A 16,971-nucleotide genomic window follows, 5' to 3' on the forward strand; every position below is an offset into this window, starting at 1 on the left:
CGCGCCCCCTGCTGCCTAAACATCACTGACACTGGACGCAGCAGACAGTGGTGAGCAGCGATGGACCCCGGACAGGTGAATATTGGATATACTCACCCCCTCCTGGCGCGGTCTCTGCAGCTCCGCTTCTCCAACTCCCACGGTCTCCGACAGCTCTTCCTTCATTCAGCGATCACGTGGTACCGCTCATTAAACTCATGAATGCCTCTCACCCATTAAACTCATGAATACCCCTCACCCACCTATCCTGGTATGCATGTTCCTCTCACCCCCCTATCCTGGTATGCATGGTCCTCTCACCCCCCTATCCTGGTATGCATGGCCCTCTCACCCCCCTATCCTGGTATACATGATCCCCTCACCCCCCAATTCTGGTATGCATGATCCTCTTACCCCCCAATCCTGGTATGCATGGTCCCCTCACCCCCCCTATCCTGGTATGCATGGTTCCCTCACCCCCCAATCCTGGTGTGCATGGTCCCCTCACCCCCCCAGTCCTGGTGTGCATGGTCCCCTCACCCCCCCCAATCCTGGTGTGCATGGTCCCCTCACCCCCCCAATCCTGGTATGCATGGTCCTCTCACCCCCCAATCCTGGTATGCATGGTCCTCTCACCCCCTAATCCTGGTATGCATGGTCGCCTCCCCCTCCTTTCGTGGTATTCATGGTCCCCTCACCCCCCTTTCCTGGTATGCATGGTAGTGCCGGACCCGGCGCCTGTGCAGTCCTCGCTTTCCTCCGCCATGTTCTTGAAAAAACGCAGTGTATCTTCAAGAAAGTGGCGGCGGTAAGCACGGACTGCGCAGGCGCCGATTCATGTCTGGAGTGGGCGTGTTGTAGTGCCGGAATCGGCCCCTGCGCAGTCCGCACTTTCTGCCGCAATGTTCTTGAAGACACACTGCAGTGTGTCATCAAGAAAAAGGCGGCGGTAAGCGCGGACTGCGCAGGCGCAGATTCCGGCGCTACAACACGCCCACTCCAGACATCACATGAAGACGCAAGACCCCGCCGGCAACAGGTTCGGTAAGGTATTGCGGAAATCGCGGTATGCGTTCAGTGCTTACGTATACCGCGATCTCCTGGGGGGATGCGTCACTCTGTGGGTGATGTCACTCTGGGTCGAGACTGCGCAGGCATATATATATATATATATATCTCTATCATATAGTGCACTACACATTATATCACGCACGTTATCATTGCCTATGTAGAAGCTATCTTCCCGGGGCTCTAGTGCAGGACAGGACTGAAGCGATGAGGGTGCCCCTCCGGTCCTCTCTGTGGTGCAGGCAGTGAAGATCATGAGCAGAACATAGAGAGAGGGGGAAGTCGCTCGATGCTGTCTGTCTGCCCAAGCCTGGAGCAACATATGAAGATGATTTGATGTCTCCCTGTGGAGCAACCTCTGATATCTGGCGGCTGCGCTGGTTGCACATAGTTAAGGCCAGCCATGCTCTTCAGTTCTTCTAACTCCCGCAGAGTGCAGAACCTGTGGTGACGTTACGTTCACATGACCAATCACAGTGTATTGTAGCTTCTGCTGTAGATGCTGGGGCTCCTAAGGGCATGGGGACCCTAGTCAATTGCCCAGTCGCACACAACGCTAGCCCTAGAGATATGCCAATACATTGTAGTTCTAAAAGAGCAGTTAAAAGTAAAAAGCCCCTAATGTGAATAGCTAAAGGAAAAAGGTTTAAAAAAGGCATATTAAAGTGGACAGGAAAATTAAATATTAAGGCTATGTGCCCACGATGCGATTTTTAAGCGTTTTTGCCGCGAAAACTGTGTACAAAAATTGTGTACAAAACGCCCCCCATGCATTCCTATGGCATTCCGCACATGCTGTGCTAATGCTGCGCTTTTTTCCGCGGCGGAAACGCATCGCAGAAAAAATCGCAGCATGCTCATTCTTTTGTGCGGAATCGCAAAGAATTGCCGCGATTCCGCACCCATAGGAATGCATGAGAATCGCTCACGTCCCGCATGTGGCTATGCCCACCATGCGGGAAGTTAAGCGTCTCATGTGCGATTGGTACCCACGGTGTGGAGGAGAGGAGACTGTCCTCCAGTCCCTGGGTACCCATACCCCTGTAAAAAAAAAAAAGAATAAAAAATCGGGGTATATTTACCTTCCGACGTCCCGCGCTACATTCCCGGCCTAAGCGTTCCCAGTAATGCCTTGCGGCAAGGTCCTGTGATGACGTAGTCTCGCGTGACTCTAGCGGTCTCGCGAGATCGCTATTGTAACGCAAGACCAACGCATAGGCGGCCTCAATAGTAAAAAGCTGCTCACACTTGTCAAACACTATGTTTGATGAGTGTGACCAACCTGTCAATCACTTTCCAAGCGATGCTTCAAATCGCTTGGAAAGTGCTTGAGAAAATCGCGAACAGAATCGCTGTAAAATCGCGCGGAAAAAAACGTGCGATTTCTGGGAAGGAGTCCGGTTTTTAGTGTGCGTTTTAAAACGCTACGTGGGCCCATAGCCTTAATATGGTTTTTAGTTGGTATTCAAAAAAATACGCAGAATTAACAGGAGGCATTGGGCATTCCTCATAGAGACAAGACCCAGACATATCAGACAAGAATGCCATTTAACATTGATTATATGTTAGGATTTGTTGTGCTCAGTGAACATATTTTAAAGCAGGGGTCTCAAACTCGGCAGAGTAAATTGTCTGCACATAAAAAAAATATTTGAGCTGTCGGGCCGCATTCCTTTCAAACGTAATACACCTTGTACACACACGACTCTGCTCTGTACACCTTGTACACACACTCAGCTCCGTATACCTTGTACACACACGGCTCCTCTCCGTGCACATGCGGTTCCGCTCCGTACACCTCGTACACATGTGGCTCCGCTCTGTACACCTCGTACACGCTGCTCCGCTCTGTACACTTCATACACACACGGCTCCTCTCCGTACACCTCATACACACACGGCTCCGTTCCTTACACTTCATACACACACGGCTCCGCACACCTCGTACACACACGGCTCCTCTCCGTACACTTCGTACACACATCGTTCCGCTCCATACACCTCGTACAGACGCGGCTCCTCTCCGTACACCTCGTACACACACGGCTCCTCTCCGTACAACTCGTACACACGTGGCTCCGCTCCGTACACCTCGTACACACACGGCTCCGCTCCATACACCTTGTACACACGCAGCTCCGCTCCATACACTTCGTCCACACATGGCTCCACACACCTCGTACACACATGGCTCCGCTCCGTACACCTCGTACACACACGGCTCCGCTCGGTACACCTCGTACACACACGGCTCCGCTCGGTACACCTCGTACACACACGGCTCCGCTCGGTACACCTCGTACACACACGGCTCCGCTCGGTACACCTCGTACACACACGGCTCCGCTCGGTACACCTCGTACACACACGGCTCCGCTCGGTACACCTCGTACACACACGGCTCCGCTCGGTACACCTCGTACACACACGGCTCCGCTCGGTACACCTCGTACACACACGGCTCCGCTCGGTACACCTCGTACACACACGGCTCCGCTCGGTACACCTCGTACACACACGGCTCCGCTCGGTACACCTCGTACACACACGGCTCCGCTCGGTACACCTCGTACACACACGGCTCCGCTCGGTACACCTCGTACACACACGGCTCCGCTCGGTACACCTCGTACACACACGGCTCCGCTCGGTACACCTCGTACACACACGGCTCCGCTCGGTACACCTCGTACACACACGGCTCCGCTCGGTACACCTCGTACACACACGGCTCCGCTCGGTACACCTCGTACACACACGGCTCCGCTCGGTACACCTCGTACACACACGGCTCCGCTCGGTACACCTCGTACACACACGGCTCCGCTCGGTACACCTCGTACACACACGGCTCCGCTCGGTACACCTCGTACACACACGGCTCCGCTCGGTACACCTCGTACACACACGGCTCCGCTCGGTACACCTCGTACACACACGGCTCCGCTCGGTACACCTCGTACACACACGGCTCCGCTCGGTACACCTCGTACACACACGGCTCCGCTCGGTACACCTCGTACACACACGGCTCCGCTCGGTACACCTCGTACACACACGGCTCCGCTCGGTACACCTCGTACACACACGGCTCCGCTCGGTACACCTCGTACACACACGGCTCCGCTCGGTACACCTCGTACACACACGGCTCCGCTCGGTACACCTCGTACACACACGGCTCCGCTCGGTACACCTCGTACACACACGGCTCCGCTCGGTACACCTCGTACACACACGGCTCCGCTCCGTACACCTCGTACACACACGGCTCCGCTCCGTACACCTCGTACACACACGGCTCCGCTCCGTACACCTCGTACACACACGGCTCCGCTCCGTACACCTCGTACACACACGGCTCCGCTCCGTACACCTCGTACACACACGGCTCCGCTCCGTACACCTCGTACACACACGGCTCCGCTCCGTACACCTCGTACACACACGGCTCCGCTCCGTACACACATGCTACATCCACCCTGTGAACCCCTCCTGACCCCACACACAAACTTACCTTCATCCAGCACCATGACAACCAGCACTGACAGCATCGTCATGCATACACTGAGGCCCCTGAACATGTGACCCCTGACTCCTCCCCCTCCTGTGACCTCATCCCAGGTCCTGTGCAGTGTGTGCACACAGAACAGCCATCTCCTGAATACGCGCCTTCCCCCTGCCTCAGGGAGTGAGACGTGGTGCACCGTGGGCCGCAGATGCCTGCCTCAGGGGACGCATGCAGGCCGCGTGTTTGAGACCTCTGTTTTAAAGGGTTCCATTTTCCCTTGACTATTTTATGTTAAGTTCTTAGCAGCTGACACCTTTTCATTCTAGCCAACCTCTCTAGCCATTATCTTTTCCTTCCTTTTCTAATCTGAAATAGGGTCTGCATATGCAGATTTTCTTTGTCGAATGATTTCTGAATGCCTTGAGTTGCATCAACTACATCTGTGTTTTGAGTAAGTATATATATATTTTTTTAATAACTCTTAAATTCTTGTTGCAAACGGCATCATCCCTCCATGGCAGTGGCTTCTTTCATCAGGATACTGTGCCCAACTAATGCTCAGCTGTAGTCAGCGCAGCATACCAAAGGTTTCAAGAGGTAGAATTGGTCTTCAAGTACCCAGTGCATGCATCTGTGGAATTTGCTGAAATATTAAGTGGAAGACCTACCTCACAAGTGCAGGATTTAAATCTACCGCTATGGTGCCGATTTGATGAGTCCGAATTGATTTTGCAACACGAGGGTCTGTTTGTATAGTTATTACTATCAATATTATTACTATTTCGTAAGGTGAATGAAACCGTATGGCATATAGTTGCAAATATGGGGCTATATTTAGTCGTTCTATGTCAGGGTAGAATAAAAATACAACAAACTAGAGGAAGTGGAAATGGAATAAAAATGGAGATTTATGATTTAGTTATAATTGTCTCTCCTTCTTTTACAGCTCGATTTTTAAGGTACCATGCTCAGAAGTGGCGGTTAGTGTTTTGCACATGTTGGTTGATAAAAAGGTATGGGGAGATTAAATAACAGGAGAGCTTACCCAGTCTACAGTAGAAGTTGAAGAAACTCTTGAAATTTGTATATATGTTTGATTCTCTTCCATCAACTACCCTTTTGAGAACAGCAATGTTGTGCATTTTGTGTGGAAGGCTGCATTAAGAGCACATGCTGCTTCACAAAGACAGAAATCAGCACTGAATCTGTAAGAACTAGAAAAATCTCTATTCCAGCCTTTTTTATGTCTTGCATTTTTCACCAATTTTCCACTCTGCATGTACAAAAGCAGCATGGAAAATATTATTTAGCAGTACTTAGCATTGTAGCTGTGAATTCAGATCATGAGCGTGATAAAACCCTCTATAGAAAGTAGTAACATGATGTGTCTCTTTGCCTTTTTGTTTTATCCTGATCCTTTATAGACTTCAGAAGGTATTTGTAACCAGAGATTTCTGTGAGCTGCCAGTCTGTCTTGTTTTGATCAAAACAGATGTTAGCATTTTTTTGAGAGTGAATGATGATTTCCAGAAGTAGTGGGAAAAGTGGCTAATAAATGGAGAAAGAAGCATATACCGTATTCTTCGAATTATAAGATGCACCGGACCATAAGGCGCACCTAGGTTTTAGAGGAGGAAATTAGGAAAAGAAAACTGAAGCCAAAAATGTGATCAATTCTGTTCTTAATATCCCCTATCCTGGTAAATATGGTCCCCTCATCACCATCCTGATACACATGGCCCCTTATCCCTATCCTGGTATGCATGCCTCCTCATCTCTAGCCTGGTATGCATGGCCCCTCTCATCCCTATCCTGGTAGGAATGGTCCCCCTCATCCTTATTTTGGCAGGAATGATCGCCCTCATCCCTATACTGGCATTAAGGGTCCCCATCTTGTCCAAGTATTCATGGTCCCATCCCTATCCTGGTATGCAGGGCCTCATCCTTAACCTGGTGTGATTGTCCCCCATCCCAGTCCTGGCATGCATGGCCCCATTCTTATCCTGGTATGATTGGCCCCCATCCCAGTCCTGGTATGCATGGCCCCATCCTTATCCTGGTATGATTGACCCCAATCCTGGTATGCATGGCCCCATCGTTATCCTGGTATGATCCCAACCCAATCCTGGTATGCATGGTCCCATCCTTATCTTGGTATGATTGTCCCCATCCCAGTTCTTGTATGATTGGCCCCATCCCAGTGCTAGTATGATTGGCTCCATCCCAGTCCTAAGAGAGAAAGCTACTGACCAAGAACTGGGATCACCACAATAAATCACAAAAAATATCAAATTTTTATTAACTGTCTAACAGACCAAAACATGATTAAAAACATTTAAAAGTCATTAAATGACAATACACCCAAAAGGTTAATAATATAACCTATAAAGGTACCCCTATAACTATTGGTACAGGTATAATGAAGACAAATAATTGGTCCATGGAATCAATGATAATATCATATAATTTAGACAATATAGATGTAATACAGAAACATACATGGAGAAAAATGGACACAATAAGAACCCAATAGCAGACTGCTATATACAATATATCATAAATCAAACTGCCCTAAATTGTAAGAGAAGGACATAACCCCTGACGAAGCTACCTCTGTGGTAGTGACACGCGTTGGGCATCTTCCACAGGCTCCCCCTAACTTTGGTATGGTACGGCTGCTATGCATTTAAGCGCACAGGTTATTCGCTATTCTGGAGCATGGCCATTTGGCTCTGTATACCATTTTTCGGGGCTTAGATGTACCTCGAGATATTTCCTCGTCTCTAGATTATGTCCTTCTCTTACAATTTAGGGCAGTTTGATTTATGATATATTGTATATAGCAGTCTGCTATTGGGTTCTTATTGTGTCCATTTTTCTCCATGTATGTTTCTGTATTACATCTATATTGTCTAAATTATATGATATTATTGATTCCATGGACCAATTATTTGTCTTCATTATACCTGTACCAATAGTTATAGGGGTACCTTTATAGGTTATATTATTAACCTTTTTGGGTGTATTGTCATTTAATGACTTTTAAATGTTTTTAATCATGTTTTGGTCTGTTTGACACTTAATAAAAATTTGATATTTTTTGTGATTTATTGTGGTGATCCCAGTTCTTGGTCAGTAGCTTTCTCTCTTATGACTTTTTGGCTTCTTATACTGACCATTGGTGTATCCCCTAATCTATTGTTGGTGGTGCCCTCCCTATCTTTATTGCTCCATCCCAGTCCTGGTATGCATGGCCCCATCATAGTCCTGGTATGCATGGTACCATCCTTATCCTGGTATGGTTGGTCCCATCCCGGTCCTGGTATGTATCGTCCCATCCTTATCCTGGTATGATTGACCCCATCTCGGTCCTGGTATGTATGGTCTCATCCTTATCCTGGTATGACTGGCCCCATCCTGGTATGCATGGTCCCATCCTTATCCTGGTAAGATTGGCCCGATCCTGGTATGCATGGTCAAATCCTTATCCTGGTAAGATTGGCCCCATCCCGCTCCTGGTATGCATACTCCAATCCTTATCCTGGTATGATTGGCCCCTTCCCGGTCCTGGTATGCATGGTCTAATCCTTATCCTGGTATGCATGGCCCCATCCCAGTTCTGGTATGATTGGCCCCATCCCAGTGTCAGTATGATTGGCCCCATCTCAGTGCTAGTATGATTGGCTCCATCCCAGTCCTGGTATGCATGGCCCCATCATAGTCCTGGTATGCATGGTCCCATCCTTATCCTGGTATGGTTGGTCCAATCCCGGTCCTGTTATGCATCGTCCCATCCTTATCCTGGAGTGATTGACCCAATCCCGGTCCTGGTATGTATGGTCTCATCCTTATCCTGGCATGATTGGTCTCATCCTTATCCTGGTATGACTGGCCCAATCCTGGTCCTGGTATGCATGGTCCCATCCTGGCACTGGTATGCATGGTCCCATCCTTATCCTGGTAAGATTGGCCCAATCCTGGTATGCATGGTCAAATCCTTATCCTGGTATGATTGGCCCCATCCCGCTCCTGGTATGCATCGTCCCATCCTTATCCTGGTATGATTGGCCCCTTCCTGGTCCTGGTATGCATGGTCTAATCCTTATCCTGGTATTCATGGCCCCATCCTTATCCTGGTATGCATGGCCCCATCCTTATCCTGGTATGCATGGCCCCATCCTGATCCTGGTATGCATGGCCCCATCCTGATCCTGGTATGCATGGCCCCATCCTGATCCTGGTATGCATGGCCCCATCCTGATCCTGGTATGCATGGCCCCATCCTGGTCCTGGTATGCATGGCCCCATCCTGGTCCTGGTATGTCTGGCCCCATCCTGGTATGATTGGCGCCATCCCGGTCCTGGTATGCATGGCCTCATCCTGGCATGATTGGCCCCATCCTTATCCTGGTATGATTGGCCCCATCCCGGTCCTGGTATGCATGGTCCCATCCTGGTACTGGTATGCATGGTCCCATCCTTATCCTGGTATGATTTGCCCCATCCCAGTCCTGGTATGCATAGTCCCATCCTTATCCTGGTATGATTGGCCCCTTCCCGGTCCTGTACGATTGGCCCCATCCCATTCCTGGTATGATTGGCCCCATCCTGGTATGCATGGTCAAATCCTTATCCTGGTATGATTGGCCCCATGCTGGTACTGGTATGCCTGGCCCCATCCTTGTCCTGGTATGATTGGCCCCATCCCGGTCCTGGTATGCATGGTCTCATCCTTATCCTGGCATGATTGGCCCCATCCTTATTCTGGTATGATTGGCCCCATTCCGGTCCTGGTGTGCATGTTCTCATCCTTATCCTGGTATGATTGGCCCCATCCCGGTCCTGGTATGCATGGTCCCATCCTGGTACTGGTATGCATGGTCCCATCCTTATCCTGGTATGATTGGCCCGATCCTGGTATGCATGGTCAAATCCTTATCCTGGTATGATTGGCCCCATCCCGGTCCTGCTATGCATGGCCCCATCCTTGTCTTGGTATGATTGGTGCCATCCCGGTCCTCGTATGCATGTCCCCATCCATATCTTGGTATGATTGGCCCCATCCTTATCCTGGTATGATTGGTCCCATTCTTATTCTGGTATGATTGGCCCCATCACCATCTTGGTATGCATGGCCTCATCCTTATTCTGGTATGATTGGCCCCATCCCAGTCCTGGTATGCATGGTCCCATCCTTATCCTGGTATGATTGGCCCGATCCTGGCATGATTGGCCCCATCCTTATTCTGGTATGATTGGCCCCATCCCGGTCCTGGTATGCATGTTCTCATCCTTATCCTGGCATGATTGGCCCCATCCTTATCCAGGTATGATTGGGCCCCATCCCGGTCCTGGTATGCATGGTCCCATCCTTATCCTGGTATGATTGGCCCGATCCTGGTATGCATGGTCAAATCCTTATCCTGGTATGATTGGCCCCATCCTGGTCCTGGTATGCATGGCCCCATCCTTATCTTGGTATGATTGGCCCATCCTTATCCTGGTATGATTTGGTCCCATTCTTATTCTGGTATGATTGGCCCAATCCCGGTCCTGGTATGCATGGTCCCATACTTATTCTGGTAGGATTGGCCCCATCCCGGTCCTGGTATGCATGGTCCCATACTCATTCTGGTATGATTGGCCCCACCCCCATCCTGGTATGTATGGCCCCATCAGAAAAGATTAAAAAAAGCAAACCATTACACTTACCTTGCTGCGCTCCCTTGCAGTATCCTGCTTCGGTGCCAGCAACTGCTTAATGCTAGTAAGCAGAGCATGGTAGGGACATCATGCGCTGCTCACAAGTAGAGCACAGCTGCCGGAATACTCACTGGGACTGTTTCACAGAGAGCAGTGCGTATTCATTGCTCTTCAGTAGCACGCAGTGTCTGCTGGAGTCTTCCTGCTGCTGGAGGCGGTCACGTGTGCTGCTACTTAAGAGAAATTAATCTTCAGAATATTCATTTCTCTTTAAGTAGCGGCACGTGACTGCCGGCAGCAGCTGGAAGCCCGTGGCTGACACAACAGTCTTAATGAGGGCCATTCTGGACTAATATGCACCATATTCGTTAAAGGGAATCTGTCACCCTTTTTTCGACTATGCCGCCACTGACTCACCCCAGTGTTCGGTCCGGTCCGATGGGTGTCGCCGTCCAGTCCGGCGCCTCCCATCATCATACAATGCTGTCCTCTTCTTTCCTTCCCGTCGCGGTTCCTGCGCATTCACGCTGCTCTGCCCTTTCGAGAGGTCCGGCACCTGCACACTGCATTATTCTGCAGAACAGTGCGTCTGCGCCAGAGCCACGGCAGGAAGAAAAGATGAGGACGTCATCGTTAGAAGATGGGAGGCGCCAGACCGCAACACCCATCGGACCAAGACCGGACCGCCCCTTGGTGAGTATAATCTAACTCTTTTTTCTTATCTTTCAGGTTACATCGGGGGCTTAGCTACAGCATTACAGAATGCTGTAGATAAGCCCCTGATGTCAGTGGCGGCAGCTCATAGTCGAAAAAAAGGGGTGACAGAAGTGGCCTCTTCCTTGGAGGATGTTACCCAGAGGATATCTCTGCCTGCAAAGCTTATTTTACATAACAGCGAGTTACCAGTGTGATTTGTACATTTTGCATATAGGTTTTACTCACTCTTGTGAGACAAGCAACATCACTGTTATGTTTATTTTTTACTTCTAGGAGACATTAAATCAATCCGAGTTTGATCTTCTGCTTAACCATATTTGTCTTGCTGCAGAAAACCTTTCCAAGTCTAAGGCCTTTTCTAAATTCTTACTGGTTCTTCTGACAAGTAAAAAGAACTTGGTGAGAGGTTTTTTTTCATTTAAAAATAATTGTTACAGGTCTCACAAAATTGTCATTTGTAAATGTTGCCTATATAAAGGTGAAGTGTAATGAATTGAGGGACTAGGTTGTTTAATGTTGTCTTGCCAAAGTATCTTTAATGTGGTGCAGTATTACTTATGTCTGATAAGGTGGATGTACCATGATGTATGGATTTCCTGTGGGTATCCTGACCCGAACTTGACTACTTCATAGGCATATAAGAGGCTGTCAAGTTTGGGTGAGGAGACCTTTGACTTTGCATCGTGGTCTGTACTTAGATCTTGATGCACAGATGTCTGAATATGCTCTTCAAGAAGCTCTCTCATTACATTTTCCGTTCTTTAAATATCTGTGTGAATTCATGTAATGTAGAGTGAGTGTGTAATACACTCGCCTATCGCTGCTCTTTCTGGCGTCCAGTGCCTTTCTTCTTCTCATCTCCGTGGCGTCACCGAAATTGTGACAGTCCAGCTTGCTCTATGAGTGAGTCTGAAGTCTTTATTTACAATGTTAGCCTCGTCCTGACAGTCCATAGTCTTACATTGTAAAAGCCACTTCTGGGTCACGCAAAGGCCGCATGATGTGGACAGTCTGCAGCGGGGGGGGGATGTGAATTATAAGAGGAGCCGAGCGGTACTCCATTAGGGGAGAGTAGCGGTAGCTGAGTGTATTTAAACACTACACTACAAGCATATACTGTATACACACATTTAATGAATAAAAACTTAATGGGAGTACTTCTTTCATCTTAGTTTCTAGTTTCCAATGGCCTCGTAGCATAGGAACCTGAACGTTTGTATTTATGCTTCTAATCTAGACTTGGCTTTATTCACTTGCAGGCTGCACACACCCATCATTTTAGCATAAGGCACAGTAGCATAAGACTGTGGCCCTAATTTCCCTGGGACAGGCTATGATTGTAGATGGTTTTGCTCCTTCTACAAGTGGTTAATGTGGCCAATCAATTTGCATTCCAGTTATCACACAGCTATACTCAATTATTCCAGTGTGGGGTAAGATTAAAGATGGCATTTAGTCTTTGAGCGGTATCCCAATGTCAAGTAAATGTCTCACAGCCCACAATGCACCTCCATTTATTAGCTGGACAGTTTGGGGGACTATGTGGGAAACTTTCATACTAACTCCTCACCACTGTGTTAGGAGGGTATTCCCTGACGTGCTGTGCTCAGCAGCCTCTCCACAGCCTAATCTTGTAAGTGGATAGATTCACTCTGCCAAGACTGGGGGCCCTTTGATCTTCTGAAGCCCACATCTGTACTGTTCCATTTCTAGGAAACTTTTCCCCTACTCTTCTTGCGTGTCCTCTCATGCTATCCTGTGTGCTTGTCCTCCTTCATACCACCTTATTTCCTGCTGCTTTTTGTGCTAGCTAAGGATTGGTAAATTAGCACGAACACCACCCTCTCGCGTGCCCTCTGGTGCTACTGTAAAGAGATACTTCACTTCCCTCACTCACTTATCCAATCACCTATTGCAATACCCCACAGCCAGTTTACAGATCCACTACATACCCTTTTTGCTGCTACTACTCCCCATTTTTATAGGCCAGTGAGACGCCTGCACTGGGTCACACAGTAGCGCACACACCACACAGCTTTCCCGAACACCTGATAGGTACTTTTCTTACACTGGCATTCACAGGTTAACAGAACCAAACTATTCTCACCACCTTCATGGTTTGTCGGTAAGTTTAGAGTAGCAAGGAACAAACTAGGATTATTAAAAAGATTGCATTGATATATTGTTTTTCCTTATGTAAGGTGGGCTTCTTGCCACTATGGATTCAGAGTGACTGGGGCTTCTCAGGTGCTTCTCTAACCTTTTGGTTTAGCACCTTGGTGAAAGCAAGTAAGCGGTTTTGCATTTTAATTTTTTGCTCCCCTTCTTCCCAGAGCCATAACTTTTTTTCTTTATTTTTTGGTCAAAATGGCCATGTGAAGGCTTGTTTTTTTGCGGGACGAATTGTACTTTTGACCGACACCATTGGTTTTATCATGTCATGTACTTGAAACTTGGAATTTTTTTCCCGTTTTGGTGAAATAGCAGAATAAGTGCCAACCCACAGTTGTTTTTTTGGCTCTTATTTTTAACATGTTCACTAAATGCTAAAACTGACCTGCCATTTTTTGCGTGCCAAGCTAACATAGTTATTAAGGTTGAAGGAAGACTTTAAGTCCATCTAGTTCAACCCATATCCTATCCTAACTTGCCCTAACATGATGATCCAGAGGAAGTAAAAAAAAAACCCCATGTGGCAAACAGTAAGCTTCACATTGGGGAAAAAAATTCCTTCCCGACTCCACGTAAGGCAATCAGACTAGCAATATTAAGGAAACTAGTGTATATACCCTGTAATATTATACTTTTCAAGAAAGGCATCCAGACCCTTCTTAAATTTTAGTAGGGAATCACTCATTACAACATCATATGGCAGAGAGTTCCATAGTCTCATTGCTGTTACAGTAAAGAATCCGTGTCTGTGAGTATGCTTTAAACCTTCTTTCCTCCAGACGTAGAGGATGCCCCCTTCTCCCCGTCACAGGTCTAAGAGTAAAAAGATCATTAGAAAGGTCTTTGTACTGTCCCCGCATATATTTATTCTGTCATGGTCACGCGTGGCTGTACACAGCGCCTCCAGCAGGGCAGAATTAGATGACACGCGTGACCCTGGATACACCGCCTCCAGTTGGGCGAATTTAAATAATAAAACGTTCAGCTGGATATGCCGCCTCCAACAGGCGAATTTCGGAAATACACATATGTCTGGAAACCCCGCCTCCAGTAAGGCGAATTTAAACAATAAAAGGGAAAACCTGGGTAACAAATAACAATGGTGGCCCTGCGATAGGGAAGGGGATGTGGAGTCCTCCTGCACTCCCCTGAGTCAGTGTCTCTACACTCCTAACATTCCCTAGGCCGGATCCGCACCGGGCGCCGCTCAGGATACCTTGAAACCCTAGGTCGCCCTCCACCTACCCCTTTCTAGTGTAATGGCCGGTGCGGAAACTAATCCCACCACTGCACTAAAACACACGTAAGGAAAAGAGACAAAACAGGGAAACACCACTTAGCTTTGCTCTGTTGCTTACGCTCCCAGCAACAGAGCCCACCACCTGCGTGCATCTTTTCCTCCGACCGGATCCAACACCATAGTGCAGCCTTGGAGCAAACAGAGTCCACCACCTGCGTACAGCTGTCCAGAAAGAGTCAAGCATATGGGTCCAGCTTTCCAGCAACTGAGTCCAGCATCATGAGTGCAGCTCTGCACCATAGCTGCCTCTCCACCAAGCCATGCAAGAACTCCTTGCTGACACCATAGCTGCAACTCCACCAAGCCATGCCAGCCCTCCTCGCAGACACCATAGCTGCCACTCCAGGACTCTCACTAAGCTGCCTGGGACTCTCCTTCAGCTCCATCCTTCACCCAGGCTTGCTTGTAACTGAGGACTATCACCAACGCTGATTGCAACACCTGTGACTCTTTTATAGCAGAGCCAGCAATCATACCTGCAATCTACTCATGTGCACTTAACTAAAGAAACAGAGTGCAGTGACGCTCACCACCACCGGGGGGCAAATTTAGAACAAAAGACACCACAGTGCAATAATCCTAATGGCCACCGGGGGCAAAAACCAAACCTAAGCACAGAAAAAAAAGGTTACCTGTGCTTTTATCTGTCCTGATCCCACATGGATCATGACATATACATTGTAATAAGATCACCCCTAAGCCTTCGATTTTCCAAACTAAATAACCCCAAGTGTAATAACCTGTCTTGGTATTGCAGACCCCCTAGTTCCCTAATAACCTTGGTCGCTCTTCTCTGCACCCGCTCCAGTTCAGCTATGTCTTTCTTATACACCGGAGACCAGAACTGTGCACAGTATTCTAAGTGTGGTCGCACTAGTGACTTATATAGAGGTAAAATTATGTTCTCCTCATGAGCATCTATGCCTCTTTTAATGCATCCCATTATTTTATTTGCCTTTGCAGCAGCTGTCTGACACTGGCCACTAAATGTGAGTTTGTCATCCACCCATACACCCAGGTCTTTTTCAGTGACAGTTTTGCCCAGTGTTTCACAATTAAGCACATAATTATACATCTTGTTCGTTCTACCCAAGTGCATGACCTTACATTTATCCCCATTAAAGCTTATTTGCCATTTATCAGCCCAAGCTTCTAGTTTACATAAATCCTCCTGTAATATAAAATTATCCTCCTCTGTATTGATTACCCTGCAGAGTGTAGTGTCATCTGCAAATATTGAAATTCTACTCTCTATGCCCCCTACAAGGTCATTAATAAATATGTTAAAAAGAAGCAGGCCCAAAACTGACCCCTGTGGTACCCCACTGCTAACCGTTACCCAGTCCGAGTGTGCTCCATTAATAACCACTCTTTGTTTCCTATCCCTGAGCCAGCTCTTAACCCACTTGCACATATTTTCCCCTATCCCTATTGTTCTCATTTTATGTGTCAACCTTTTGTGTGGCGCCGTATCAAAAGCTTTTGAAAAGTCCATGTACTCCACTTCCACTGCATTCCCTTGGTCCAGTCCGGAACTTACCTCTTCATTAAAGCTTATCAGATTAGTCTGACAGGAATGGTCCCTTGTAAACCCATGTTGATATTGGGTCATGAGGTTATTCTTCTTCAGATACTCCAGTATAGTATCTCTTAGAAAACCCTCCAGGATTTTACCCACAGTTGAGGTTAAACTTACTGGCCTATAATTTCCAAGTTTAGCTTTTGTCCCCTTTTTGAATATTGGCACCACATTTGCTATACGCCAGTCCTGTGATACAGATCCTGTTATTATGGAATCTTTAAAAATAAAAAATAATGGTCTATCTATGACTGTGCTTAATTCCTGCAGTACTCGGGGATGTATCCCATCTGGGCCAGGGGATTTGTCAATTTTAGTGATTTTTAGACGCCGCCGTACTTCCTGCTGGGTTAAGCAGGTGACAATGGAGAATTTTTATCCCTGGTCATGTTATCTGTCATGGGATTTTCTTTTGTAAATACTGTTGAAAAAAAGTCATTTAGCATATTGACTTTTTCCTCATCCACCATTTCACCCAGACTATTTTTAAGGGGGCCAACACTATCATTTTTTAGCTTCTTACTATTTATTTAGTTAAAGAATATTTTGGGATTATTTTTACTTTCTCTGGCAATGAGTCTGTCTCAATCTTTGCTGTCTTGATTAGCTTTTTACAGAATTTATTTAATTTTCTGTATTTATTTAATGTCTCACTACTACCTACTTGCTTTACTTGTCTAAATGCTTGCTTTTTGTCACTTCTTGCGCCCCTTACAGCTCTATTTAACCATAGTGGTTTCCTCCTATTTCTAGCATGTTTATTCCCATACGGTATATATTGTGCACAGGTCCTATTCAGGATGCTAATAAACGTCTCCCATTTTCTTTGTGTATTTTTATGTTTCAGGATATAGTCCCAGTTAATTGCACCAAGATCATCTCTCATCCGTTGGAAATTTGCCTTCCTGAAGTTTAGTGTCCTTGTAACCCCTCTTCTACACA

General features: G+C 47.5%; 1 protein-coding gene across 4 annotated transcripts in view; it reads left to right on the forward strand.

Moving 5' to 3' along the window:
- FANCE (FA complementation group E) overlaps positions 1-16,971 on the forward strand; it is a 133,957-nt gene that overhangs the window by 86,050 nt on the left and 30,936 nt on the right. For 3 of the 4 annotated variants that reach the window (XM_073575579.1, XM_073575578.1, XM_073575580.1), the window contains 3 exons: positions 4,934-5,009; positions 5,505-5,571; positions 11,252-11,377. In XM_073575579.1, the coding sequence (XP_073431680.1) occupies positions 4,934-5,009; positions 5,505-5,571; positions 11,252-11,377 (269 nt within the window). The remainder of the gene's footprint in view (positions 1-4,933; positions 5,010-5,504; positions 5,572-11,251; positions 11,378-16,971) is intronic. The other variant, XM_073575581.1, reaches the window with a different exon arrangement.

Source organism: Dendrobates tinctorius, unplaced genomic scaffold (genome assembly GCF_039654945.1).
Source record: "Dendrobates tinctorius isolate UK_male_01 unplaced genomic scaffold, ASM3965494v1 ptg000045l, whole genome shotgun sequence".
Lineage (NCBI taxonomy): Eukaryota > Metazoa > Chordata > Amphibia > Anura > Dendrobatidae > Dendrobates > Dendrobates tinctorius.